The sequence below is a fragment of the Diplotaxodon limnothrissa genome, linkage group LG20 (assembly GCF_057381915.1).
Source record: "Diplotaxodon limnothrissa isolate DT_005_m linkage group LG20, D_limnothrissa_male_GT1.1, whole genome shotgun sequence".
Classification (NCBI taxonomy): Eukaryota; Metazoa; Chordata; class Actinopteri; order Cichliformes; family Cichlidae; genus Diplotaxodon; species Diplotaxodon limnothrissa.
Window position 1 is genome coordinate 10,077,510 of NC_140615.1, and position 13,374 is coordinate 10,090,883.

At 41.1% G+C, this 13,374-nt stretch overlaps 1 protein-coding gene across 3 annotated transcripts in view; it reads right to left on the reverse strand.

Moving 5' to 3' along the window:
- Nucleotides 1-3,128: 3,128 nt before the first annotated feature.
- sema3h (sema domain, immunoglobulin domain (Ig), short basic domain, secreted, (semaphorin) 3H) overlaps nucleotides 3,129-13,374 on the reverse strand; it is a 53,581-nt gene continuing 43,335 nt past the window's right edge. Inside the window, exons 9-19 of one of the 3 annotated variants that reach the window (XM_085343869.1) lie at nucleotides 10,641-10,710; nucleotides 7,537-7,681; nucleotides 7,213-7,302; nucleotides 6,795-6,924; nucleotides 6,602-6,690; nucleotides 5,444-5,485; nucleotides 4,746-4,903; nucleotides 4,021-4,098; nucleotides 3,955-3,962; nucleotides 3,696-3,838; nucleotides 3,129-3,581 (exon numbers count right to left, since the gene is read on the reverse strand). In XM_085343869.1, the coding sequence (XP_085199995.1) occupies nucleotides 3,129-3,581; nucleotides 3,696-3,838; nucleotides 3,955-3,962; nucleotides 4,021-4,098; nucleotides 4,746-4,903; nucleotides 5,444-5,485; nucleotides 6,602-6,690; nucleotides 6,795-6,924; nucleotides 7,213-7,302; nucleotides 7,537-7,681; nucleotides 10,641-10,710 (1,406 nt within the window). The remainder of the gene's footprint in view (nucleotides 3,582-3,695; nucleotides 3,839-3,954; nucleotides 3,963-4,020; nucleotides 4,099-4,745; nucleotides 4,904-5,443; nucleotides 5,486-6,601; nucleotides 6,691-6,794; nucleotides 6,925-7,212; nucleotides 7,303-7,536; nucleotides 7,682-10,640; nucleotides 10,711-13,374) is intronic. The other 2 variants (XM_085343868.1, XM_085343867.1) reach the window with 2 other exon arrangements.

Consider the following 13,374-nt stretch of genomic DNA (forward strand, 5'->3'; position numbering starts at 1 on the left):
ATCTTGATTTCATTTTAGATTACAGCTGCAGCGTTACACTCTCACACACACTTTCATTTTTAAGAATTGGCTGCGTGACACTTGGACAGCTGCTCAGTGTCACACGTTCCCTTATAAACTAAACTCAGAATTAGTTCAGTGCTGTGACTTCTTTCATGTGGCCCGAGCCAAGAAGCAAAGAGCCAAGACACCAAGAAGCCAAACCCATATTAATTATCTGTGGGCTCTCTGTGCTTTGTGTTGATGCTACATTCTTCTTATAGCATCAAAAAATATCTCGAATATATTGCAGAGTTCCACGTTTGGAAGATTTATTGACACAGCCCTGTCAGCTACTCTAAATCTGATCCCATTAATGTCAAACACACAAAAAGACACACAGATCCTTACCCACATAGAGAGACGAAGCATACAGCAAAGAGACTGGGATCCAGCAGGATCATGGTATATATTACCGTCAGTAATGTGTGCTCAGTATCACCACTGCTGGATGATATTAAATAAGGGAAAACTTTGAGGCTGTTATTATTGGGCTTAACCATGCATGTAATGCTCGTTCTTCCAGTATAGCATATAAAATTCGATTAAGTTTTAATTTAGTAAGTTTTCCCTCTGTCCTTTAGCTACACCTTTCTCTCTCTATGATTTAACTAGAACTCATGCAATGTGAGCCACACACAACAGCAGTACTGTTGAGCTCAGGCTTGATGTTGGAACTTTTAGTCTGCATCCAGTGTTCTGGGAAACGTCAACAACGAGAAGACAAGCAGAAAAAATATCATATTTTAAATGCACATTTAGTTCCCACTGCCTCAGACTGAAGCAGCACTTCCTTTCGATGCCAATACGAAAGACAAGATTCAAAAAACGAAAATAAAAACATTTCCACTGGTGAATGTGGGAAGGTACATCAACTGGTAACAATTGGACGTCAGACATACGTGCAAAGACAGAACAACAAAGACACTCATGTCAAAAAAGTATCACAACTCCTCAAAGAAGTAGTCTCACACCAGATTAAAATAATAAATAGCACAAAGAAGGAAGTTAAATAGAGATGGAAGTAGCTGTGTTCGTTTAACATTTTAAGAACAAATCACAATTTACTGCCTCACAAAGTCACTCAAATCCCACTGGCCAGAGTCCATTTGACGCCAGTCCTGTTTAGCACTTTCTCCAGTTCCAGCTTGGTATAATAAAGGCTTCTTTATGATCCGCTGGGCCTGCTTCATAATTTACAGTCAGATGTCATTACCAGCTGGGGCTGCAGAACCTGCAATAATGTGCTCCACTCTTCTGTGTTAGTCTAATCCACTGAAATTCACCAACAGGTTGGGAAACATGCATTTCTGTACAGAGTTTTCTTCTAGTTCGGTTTACAGTTTGATCCTCTTGTTCATGTTGTAATGAAAATCTTTTAAAATTCACTCTCAACTTCTTAAACAATAACCTAATAGATGTTGAATATATAGAAAGCTTGAAAGCGCCCTACTTCAGACCAGCGGACGACACTCAGTTCTGAATGTCAAAGTGAAGTTTCTGTTGGAGTTGATGTTCAGACGTGTCTGCACCTTTTTCCTAAATTTGTACAACGTCCACACGTGGGACTCCAGATACACTCAACCAACACTTTAAACAGCACGGAGCATTTTTTTTCCTTCTTTTGTTCACTTTGTTTCCACACCTAAACCAAACCGCTCTCTGTGTCGTGGCACAAAACCAATGGTAGCTTATGCCCGTGAGTCTTAACCGAGCCAGCAATGCAGAAGCAAACACTGAGGAGAACATAATGGAAACATCTCCTGTAGCGGGTCTGCACGGCTGCAACACAGAGCACTAATGTCCTGGGAAAGCTGATCTGTAACCTCATCAAAGCCGTCGCCATGCTTTTTCTCTGCCTTTCATCTTCATGGTCGCAGTCAGTCATCTCGTGGTCAGACCCCACCTATCTGAAGAAACCAACAAAGCCCTTACTGTAGGGAAACTGCCTGAAGGATTATATGTTATATATCCATTAAGTGAAGAAAATTAAAACTCATCAGTGCTATTTGCTGCTGCTCAAAATAAAAATAATCAAAGTTTCTGCAGAATTAAACTGTTACCTTGATCACTAACAGCTTGTTTTGGATGTTTTAGCCCTTTTCATTATGTATCACTGCCGTACATACTAAGTTTTAAGATGAACAACTCTTCACTACAGAGAACAGTTTGACAGCTTTCTTTTTTGTGCTGTTTCATTGGGTTCCAATGACATTTGAATGGTATTTGACAGCCTTTCAGCAAATACATATTTGCCCTTCTGTCAACTTCTGTTCTCTTTCCAACAACAAAGAAGCAGTTTGAAAATTTATTCCTGTATGCCAGAGGAAAGAGTGTCCTTGAAATTGAAGCGCAATAATTGTTTTGCAAAGTACTTGGGGAAAAAAGTACTTCTTCAACTTCAAGAACATGACTTTGAAAAAAAATGTCTCTCTTTCCACATCACAAAATAAATGGAAAGCAGTTTTTTGCCTGGAAGGTAGGAAATCAATCTAAAAAACATCTGCTCTGTTTTGAGGGATAGCTGTGATTCCTAATTAATGGGCAAAAACATGCAAAACCACAAGTATGGTCCTTTTCGGGACAGACGGTTTGGATGATTTTTCCAAATGCTTAAAATCGACTTCTGGAACGAGACTTGGATTTTTGTTTTTATTTTTTTTCTCTCTCTCTGTAGAGCGTCCAAATCTAAAGAATCCAATCAAATGTCCTTGTCATGACTCAGAGTCAGTCAAACTTAGGGATTTAGGCATGCCGTTTATCCTTCATTCAACATGCGATGCAACCTAAGCCTTTTCATTCATGCAGTCGTTTGTCCCGGTGAAACAGTCCTCGCTGTCCAGATCCTGTACATACTTCAGTCACTCGTGTGTAGCTTAGCTTGTTTGTCTCTATAATGAAAGGACGCCATGTTTGTTTGTAGATAAGTGCATGCGCATGAAGTAGTCTCTGTACATACAGTATGTGTGTGTCTCAGTGTATAAGTTAACTGTGTATGTGTACATGTGTGCATTTGTGTGTGTGTGTGTTTGCGTGTTTGTGTAGTTGTTGAAGTCACTGAAAATCTGTCCCCCCGCTCGTGGATGCGTTCAAGCACTCCTCGGTGCCCTCTGCTGCGGCTTGCTCCTGCTCTTCCTCCCCGCTGCTCTTCCTCCGCCGCCTCCTCCTCCTCCTCTTCCCCCGCCATGCTTGTGCCTCTCTTTCTCCTTGTGTAGCTCCGCCTTTGTGTCACCATGGCGATGGTGGTTGCGTGGAGGGCGGTATCCCAGAGCCTTGCAGTGCTGGCCAAGGTTTCCGGGGTGAATCAGTGCCATCACGTTCTCGTACCACGGCTGGGTTCCGGCGCTCTGATAGGACGAGGCCGACCAGGAAGCCAGGAGGCGATTGGCAGAGGGGCTCCAAACAGCGAGGCGCACGGTGACCGCAGTCCAGTGGTAGCCGTGCTCCTCCACCTGGCAGTGGTAGACCCCGCCGTGAGACAGCTCGGCTCGACGAATCAGGACGCCCCGCTCGATCACCACCAGCTGGTCACCAGTTATCACCTGATGAGAGATTTTTGGAGAGGAAATTTATAATCTGGATAATCTCGAACAAAGTGGCTGTAAAAAGGATTTGGAACATAAATGAAAGCACAAGTGTAAAACGTGTGACTGCACCTGGTTTAGTTCAGCGCTGTTCTCTCCAGCCTGTTTGTACCAGGTCACTGCAGCATGTCTGGATCTGGGCAAACACTCCAGGTAGGTGCTGTTACCCTCTGCCACCATCATCACCCTCTGTTCTGCCTCCACCTGCAGTCCGGCTAAATTAAAGAGAGAAAAGGTGAAACAGGTTAAAGATATGGTGACCTGTCCGAGAAGCCTGCTTCTCGCCAGTCTCAGCTGGAACAGGCTTGAGCCCTCTGAAACCCTACTACACTGGTAGTGCTCCATAATGTGGCCTGAGCATAGTTCAACAGGTAAAGCAAAGACCCTGAATGGAAACAATGGAAGCTGCTCACCTCCCTGTCTGACACACTGAGTCAGTGGATCCTCATCCTCTCCTAAATGACGAGCATTCCTCCTGCAGACAAACAGAAACAACAAGCTTGTGTTAGACAGAACGGACAGCAAAGCGATGATTTTAACAAAGTGAGAGCAGCACTAGGAGAAAGGGCACGCATTTTGGGGTCACACGTATCATGCCTATATGTTGTCAACACAAACAATGCCAGTAAGAAACATAGTTTTAAATAGCTCTATATAGCATTTTTAATTTGACCTTCAGATCAATCTATTGACATGAGTTCACTGTATACTCAGAATTCATTCAAAACTTTTTGAGCTATCGTGTTTAAAGACAGAACGACACACACGCAAAACCATAACTTCCTTGGCAGAATCAATTTGCTCACTGGGGCAAAAGTCAGGATATCATCATAAACAACCTAATCATAGAAATTATGGCCAGTTGTGATACTTAGTAAAGAAACAAAATCTTAATCATGTGGAAAAAATGCCTAAAATCTAATCAGAAAAATCTGAGCTTAGGTGTAACTTGAACCACGTTTCTGACTATCAACAAATGTGGTTTAAATCAAATTTGGGAAGATTGATTCCACATTGATTCTTTTCATAATAAAATAAGTTCAAGCCGTAAGGGGAAACTCAATCTGCTGTAATGTTATCAGTGCTGTCTGGATCTGCATAGAGCTGGTATGTCCTCCCTACCTGCGCACGGTCGGCATATAGGGGCTGCAAGCATGTCCGTCCCAGGTGCAGTAGGGGTCCCTGGCCAGGCAGCACTCAGCGCAGGCCTGACCGTACAGCTCACACTGGTAAAGGGCCAGCTGAGACACACCCTCCTTGGAGCCCACAAACAACCACTGCTAGAGGAGAGGGGGTGGGTGAAAGATTGAAATAGAGATGGAAGAGAAAACAACGATGGAGGGGGGAAAGCAGAGACAATGTGGGAGAGCCAGAAGAGAAAAACAAAGGGGCATCAAGTTCACTCCCCTGCAACACGGACACTTTGACAGTCACCAGGAAAAAAAAGCAGATTCATCTCCACTCTGTGAGTCACAAATCCAACTCAAGCTGTATCAATGTCAGTGGCCACGGAGAGTGTGTGTTTGCATGCGGGGTGGAAAACAGAGAAATGTGAGGATGCTTGCTTTTTATAATCTTCGTGTGTGCGAGCTGGGGTGTCGTTTTCTTTTTTCTCTCTCATGCCAAACTGTTTTAATAATGCAAGGTGCATTTGTGTGTTAGCATCTCTTCATTACTGCTCTGACTGAGGTGAGGTAACCATGGCAACTGGTGATGAAGCCGTCCTTGGAGACGCAAGGTGGAGAGACGAGTGAGAAGTGCGATGTTACCGTGTGTGAGTGCGGCAGTTTGGAACTTTGAAAGCGAGTCTCGTCTGTTACCTTTTTCTTTGAGAGTTCCATGGCTGTGACCGGTGATTTGTGCTGTGAAGGAGACAGGAAAGGGAAACTGAGAAACACACCAGGTTTAGATAGATAGATAGATAGATAGATAGATAGATAGATAGATAGATAGATAGATAGATAGATAGATAGATAGATAGATAGATAGATAGATAGATAGATAGATAGATAGATAGATAGATAGATAGATAGATAGATAGATAGATAGATAGGGTTTTACAAAGCATATACTTTAGAATACAGAGCAGGAAAAACACAGTCAGGTCTGACCACAGATATCTCAGCCACATCATTCAGGTTGAACCCAAAGTTGTTTTCCTTCATTTTGCTGTTTGAACCCAAAGCGGAGTTCATTCTGGACAAAAATGTGGATTTTGTGAACTGTGATCTTCTCTTTTTTGGTAACTATGCCCAGCTGCAGTAACTTGGTCTTGGTGCAGTGACAAGCTTTAACCCTTTAAATCCTGAACTGTGAGATAATTGAAAAAATTGAGCATTTATTGAACCTTCTGATTTAAAAATGTTTTTAATATTAATATACATAAACTAGTTTTAATTTGTATTGTATTTGTTCCATTTGAAAATTTTGTTCAGATCATTGCTTAAAAATCTGTTGTGCAATTTATTTAAGATGTATAAGTCTAAAAAAACTCATGCATCAAATATGATACACTAGACATTAAGGGGTTAAATAAAGGTATTTACTGCATTTCATGTCAATATGCGCAGTACTTTAGTGGTATAGTATGTGCATAACTATCTTTGCATTAACCAGAGCAGAATGGTGTCTTTGCACGCATGCGTTTCCTTACTGTTGAGAGAATGCATGTATTTCCATTCATTTCCATATGGCATGGACAGATATGGAATTAGTCACACTGTGTCTGCATGCATTGTTGTCACGCAGGCTAATTTGAAAAGTCTGTGCTGCATTATGTTGTGACAATAATGTACATTTGGATCTAGTTTTGAGAGGTAATTGAATTTTTTTTAATGGAGGAGGAATGAATGGACGCCGCGAAGAAATCAACTCAATCTGCAAACAATGAGCTTTACTACAAAATAGACCAGCTCTTAACAAATCTGAGTTTTTTAAGGTTTCAGCCTGGTTTTCCTCACAGAAAAAGCTTGCAGTACCTGAAACACCTGCATCTGCTCCAGAGTGATCTCCTGACTCTGGCCGTGCTCCCTGTGCAGATGGATTGCTTTCATAACGAGTCCTGAGTCTAAAGACAAAAAAAATAAAAATAAACAAATCATTCACCATATTTCATTTTGAAAAAACACTTTAAAATGCCAGAAACACAACCTTCAATGTCACATGACCTACCTGTACCGATGAACAGGACGTCGTAGGTGCCATCGACAGCCTCCACTCTGTCCACCAGCAGTTTGGTGAACTTGTAATGAACACCCACCCTGACCAGGAGGGGTCGCTCTCCAAGCGGCAGGACATTTTCCTATAAAAAAGAAAAAGAAAAAGCAAGAATGCATCACATTAAATGTGAAATCTTTGACTAATAAATTTTTTCAGCCAGTCTTGCTATTCATCATTAATACAGCAAAGGTTTCATATTCCCTGTGATGAAGCAGTGCCCTGTTGGCAAGGACTGCTAATTTAATTTCCTATGTTCACTTCAGAATTTAGACAGAAATAGAGAGAAAAAAATGGCTTGACCTGCTGTAAAATGCGGCAATCTAATTAAGCTAAACTGGCTTAATTTAATAAAGTGAAATATCAGCCAAACCTGCAGCAGCGGATGAGTTCTGCTGAAGAAAATGACGTCGTCGGGATACTCTCTGGTCGAGCTATAGCTTCCATATGTACTGCTCGGACACTGACAAAGAAAGAGAGAGACAGAGACTGAGATCATAATGTTTCCAGTCTTTTGTTTTGAGCATTCTTATATGGAAATTAAGCACAATTTTGCAGAATTAAATGACCCTCCATCAAAGACAGCATATTATTGCAATGTATTACCTTGGTAAATCACGCATTTGCTTTTAGAGAAATACAAAAAGTCACCTGGAGAGATAGCGGTGGTATCTACCAGTTTTGAGTATGAACTTACTGTTCCTGGCCGTGGATAGGGCACCTTGCCTGTAAATTCTGCCCATTTATACTGAGGCCCTTCCTTATGCAGGAAGTTCCCTTTAAAGGCTCGAACCACATCCTCCATTCGGTAAACACACACCGCTGAACCGTTCAGGATATCACTAAGGAGAAGACAAAAGGAGAGCAGATTCAGACATCAGATATGTCTGAAGCAGAGCATACCTTTGATTACTTTACTTGATATACTGCAAAGGTCTTTAAGCAGTAAATGGAGTACTGTATTAGGAGCTGTGACTCATTGTGGCTTTCCAGCTTGAACGCATCAATTAAATGAATGCGCTCCAACCCAAAATCCAGCCTGGGTGAATATGCTGCTTTCAGCACATCGGTCCCCACTATAACACATCCCATCCACTGCAGTTAAGATCACACATTTCTGGAGGATTTGTGGCAAAGCACGCACGAGCTAGAGATTCCAGCAAAGCAGAAACAGAACAGATAGAAAGGCCACGTTATGATGAATCAGGGGGCTCTTAGAGAGGAAGCTTTTTTCTCTCCTCAGTGGTCAGAGGTCTCAGTCTGGTATTCAGATGCCAAATCATACAGAGTACAAAAGTGAACCGTGACGTTGTAAAAAAGCATTCATGTCAGCCTCTAAATTGTGTTTTTACAAGTTGGGGATGTCACCTTTACACTTGTAAATTCTCCTCTTTCCTATTCTGTTTTGTTTATAAGTGGCCTCCTCTGGAAGCTCACCTGCACAAACATTCCTCCACCTGAGCAGACCTCAGTCCCCTGTTGCTTTTTGCGGTTGTGCTTTAATAATTATTAGTTGTGTTGCAGGTTATTGGCAGTGCTGTTAGTTTCATGGAGTGGTTCAACTTTACCAAAGGTGTGCTACCAGGAGTTGAGCTTAGCGTCTAGTTTTACTTTGGGTCCCGGCCACTTTGCATTGCGAGAATAAATGTGACAACAAGGCTACCGGTGGGCAAAATCAATTAATCAGCTGTCTGATACATTATGAATCACAAACAATTAAAAATAAAAGCAGAGAGCAAAATAAAAGCAAAGAACTGTTAACACGCTTGCCTTCATCACAGGCATAAAAACCGGCACGTGTGCAATCGTTACTGTACCAGAGAGACAAGTCTCCTTTCAGAAGGAATGACCTTTTTGCTCTTTTCCAGTTCTGTGGTTGCGACCGCACCCTTGGTGATGCTTTGGATTTCTGTTCCCTGCTAAGATTCCACACACTTTCCAAAACCCCCAAAAACAGACCAACTCCCTGCTCTGCAATGCCAGATGCCGTCATACTTTTGCTGCTACTGTGGAGCTCTGGCGTCCAGCTCAGAAACTGTGTTATTCTCTGGATATGCAACATGGTCAGTGGAGTAGAGAAAATGAGAAAACGCAGCCTTTTTCTTTTACTTTAATTAGGCTGCTTGCTGGATCATTTTTTACTCGTTTTTCAGACAGAACCTGCTTTTTTCATGTCTGTGTTTTTTCAGCAGACATCTGCGTGAGCTTTTATGAAAGCCTGTCTATTCGGACAACTGCCTTTTTTAAACTAACAGCCTTTGATGGTCTGAAAGAATATTTTTGATTCTTCTCTATTATGTCTGACATGTATGCAATTTGTACATTTCCTAGGCTTTAACGTAGACTTCAACAGAAAGCATATCTCCTGTGGGCTGCTTCATAGTAGCCTTTTTATAAAGGGTATTTATTATTCCTTTTTTCAGTCATGTAAGTTAAACATGGTCAAAAGTTTCAAATAATTAAGGCCAGCATATGTACAAGTGATCCTGCAAGCCTTACTTCTGGCTCTTTGTGACCTCATCGGGAACATATAAATTGGGAGCCAATCAGAAGAAAATTGGTTGAAAGGCCCTAAAGCATTTGTCCTCAAAAGCATTTTTTAAACTGTGAGTTATGCAAAGCTGCTTTAGAGTCTTGTTGAAAATCATCAACTCCTTATTAAAGTCACAATTCATTTTTTTTGCAATTTTGTCCTCATGCACTTCTTCCAGGATCTCAAAATTGCCTTTTTGTCTATTTGTGTGTGAAAAAATACAGTAGAAGTCAAGTTGTAACCTTTCTGTAACACAAACACACACAGTTGGACACAGATGAAGAAACTGTGCACTGATGATGACAACTGTGAAGGCTCATATACGCTCCATGTTGTTCACATGAATGGATGTATTTCATTCATGAGTCACTGTGACATGAGACCCGGCGGGTGGTGTGTATCTCACAGCGTGTGACATCAACATCTGACACGTGGATGTGAAACATCGAGCACTCATATCCTGTCACAGACGCTCTCTTGTCATCGTGTGTCATCACAGTACAGGACGGTGCAGATGATCATTTATTCAGTATTTGAAGAAAAAAAACTTTATACTTTTATTTTCTTCATATTTTAAAACGATTACCACTAAAAAAAAAAGCTTCTTATATCACATGTTTTAACTTGTTAAAAATGACATGTTGAGGAGTTACTGTGTGGGTCAACAGGTATTTATCGTTAAAGATCTGATGCTTCTGTCATCTGTTTTTAATTCAGTGTCTGGTTAGTGGTTTGAAATTCTCACTAAAACCTCATCAGCCTCCACTGTCGTCGGCAGTTCAATTTACAGCTGGCTTTAAACTGCTTTTAAACCTTTTATTTAAACAATTACAGCAATTCCTGCCTCTGGGGCCCCAAGAAACCCAATGCTCCATAATAAAACTGTCACCAAAAAGTATAACTATGCATACCACGGATCCTATTTCAAAATAAACTATTGACAAATCATCTAATCCTTTTCAAGAAATCGTATTTATCCTGTACACGTTGAGTACACAGTTACTCTTCTCCTCTCTTCCACTCTTTTGCACTCCATTTCTATTCTTTTTTTTTTTCTTTTTTTTTTGCATGGCTTGATCAATACAGAACTAAATGCTAAGGACTAAAGTCCTTCTAAAACTAGTCCGCCCAGTGTAAAAGTGAAGGGACTCCCTCCCATCTACCACCATATACTGACATTTTCCACACATAAACAAGGGTATGCAGTTTACACACCACCCATTCAAGTTACTCAATTCCCATGATTTCTGCTTTACAGAGGCACATACCTTGAAGTGGTAAACAGGCCGTAGATGAGAGGATTCTTCTTGTCTTTCCCCTGGAGGATGAAGATGTCCTCTGAATGGAGAACATCCAGACATAATGATGAAAGGAAGGGAGGGATAAGGAGAAAGACGGGGAAGGGAAATGGAAGGAGACAAAGACATAAAAATGTTAGTCAGAAAAGATCAGAATGATGTCTGAATTACGGAGAAGTTTTGGAGAGTTGCACAGGACTGCATAAACTCTACATGTCTATTCATGTGAGCAATGCTCATGAGTCTGTGTAACAGTCTATTTTCTTTATTTGTGTGAGTGTGTGTTCAGTTTTAGGTACTTTGTATTCATTATGTGTATGCCCGTGTGCGTATCTGAGTGTGTGCATCTATCAGTCTGACTGTGTGACTAATAGCGTCGGGCATGCTGGCAGCATGGCTGACTGGCTGCTTGTAATGAATCTGTAGCCATTAATAACCAGCCGCAGTGGGAGAGCCGAGCGCTCCGTCCGCCACAGGAACACAGCACCTGCTGTCACACACACTAACACCACACCTCGGTCTCCACTCGTCATTTCAAACACAGCGGATCACACACACACACACATTTGATATGTTTTTCTCACTTTGGCGTCGCTCTGATAGTGATCCGCTCATGCAGCGCAATCAGGTGTAGTGCGGATTTGTTTTTTTAGCTCTTTCCATCTGTCTGCCTTCGACACCTGATAGCTCAGCGGCCATAACACCGCATTTGAATACAGCAGGTAAAACTGTGGGATCTTTTTTTTTAATGAACTTGTAGATTTAAGTTCAAATGCTAAAAGTATCCTCAGAAGTGTTAAGGAAAAAAGGAAAAGAAAAAGTGGGGCAGCTTGTGGCCCCATCTACTAATGGGAAGGTCAGCGGTTTGATCCCTAGGCTCCTCCGCTGTCCTCGTGTCAAAGTGGCCTCGGGCAAGACTGAACTGCAAATTGCCTCTGATGTTTTCATCGGAGTGTGAGTGAGTGTGTGATAGTTAGAAAGTGATTAACTGTTTTGTTTTTATCTTGTGTTCCCATCAGATTCAATGTAAGTCCGTGAAAAAGGTTACAAATACTTTGGAGGTCCAAAAAGATACTGTGTGTATGATAAAGAAATAAAGCGACTCTGTGACTACAGCTCAGGAGTGTAAGTGTAACGGGTGTATTAAAAAATAATTTATATTTCACCAAAGATCCATCCTGCAGTGTTATCTCGCTTTGTCAGTATTGGTTATGTATATGTGTTTATTTATATATGTTTATTTTCTGTATTTGTATTTTGGGAGCTTTTATTTTGTTTGTGTGACCTTTGACTTCCCACGAAGTCACTTCCTGTAGCTGCGTGCTATTTTCCTCAGTCGCCTAGAGGCCCCGCTGAGGAGAGGTGAGCGTACGCTAGTGTTCTCAGTTACAGAGCAAATAAACACAGTTAAAGTAACTAAAAGTAATTCAAACACTGCTCGTTCCCTTTGTGCATTTTGTCTCATAGTTCTGTTTGATGTTTTAGTGTGAATTATTGTTTCTCTGTCGAGTACAGCACTTTATTGTAACATGCTAGTTAGCATGTCTCAGATGAGAGCATAGGAGCATGCACGTGGCTTCTCATGTGGTCCGCTATCCTTCTCTCTCCCTTGAAGGTGTTCATGCAGAAGTCCAGTATAGTGAAGTTGCTGTACTGTTTTGTTTTTATTTTAAACAGGTATGTGAGCTCCCTCTTTTATTTTTGTGTCATGTGAACTGGTTATATCTTTTGTTTGTTTGTGATTCATGTTCACTGTTTCAACTTACTGTAAATATGTAAAATTGCCACTGGTAAATGAAGTCTCCCTAAAGTATAATTTTGTTGATGAGGTAATTGTCACTATATGTTCACGATGCAGTGCATTTTTGTTTGTTATATATGAATATAAATACATTTTAGCAGTATTATTTGGTAATTGGATTTGTTGTGATGTTGTACCTCAGTCGCCTAGAGGCCCCGCTGAGGAGAGGTGTTCATGCAGAAGTCCAGTAAAGCGAAGTTGCTGTACTGTTTTGTTTTTATTTTAAACAGTTCTGGGAGAATAAATCCACCCGGCTGGCAAAGTGAGAGCTGACTCCTCTGGTCATTCACACAACACAACGCAGAGAACTAACGGCAATAAGAGTTTAAGGCCAGACCGGGTACATAAGGCTGGCAGATTCCCAGCTCCTCCAGCCTGAGTATGGAAGTTTTCTTTGGAAATATGCTGAACCGTAAAAAACTGCCGTATCATCACTTTGTGTGTGACAGTAAAGGTGCTGAATGTATAGCATAAAAAGCAAATGGGTCAATACATCTTGAGTTGTGAAGCACTTTACCACAACGCTCACAACTCTGATTCATGGGGGAGTAAAATAGGAACAAACTGATGTGACATGAACTCACAATCAAATAAAACAGACTGGTAATAAAAGGCCCACAACTGTGAACACATATAGACTGACAATGGAAACATTGTGTCTCGTATGAAGCACCAGTGGTTCAATACTGACAAATTGTGATAAAACATTAAAAAAAAAAAACACACATTAAAAAAATTTATTAATGTTCCTGAAAGTTGTGCACAGTTTGACTTTTTTGCCTCCCATATTTCCACTTTTGTTCATCGCTGTGTTATTCAGTTGCCTACACTTGCAGCTCACACTAGACCTTGGCTTTCACAGTTTATTTAAATCAGAATAAATCAAAGGTTTTCTGTTCTGCA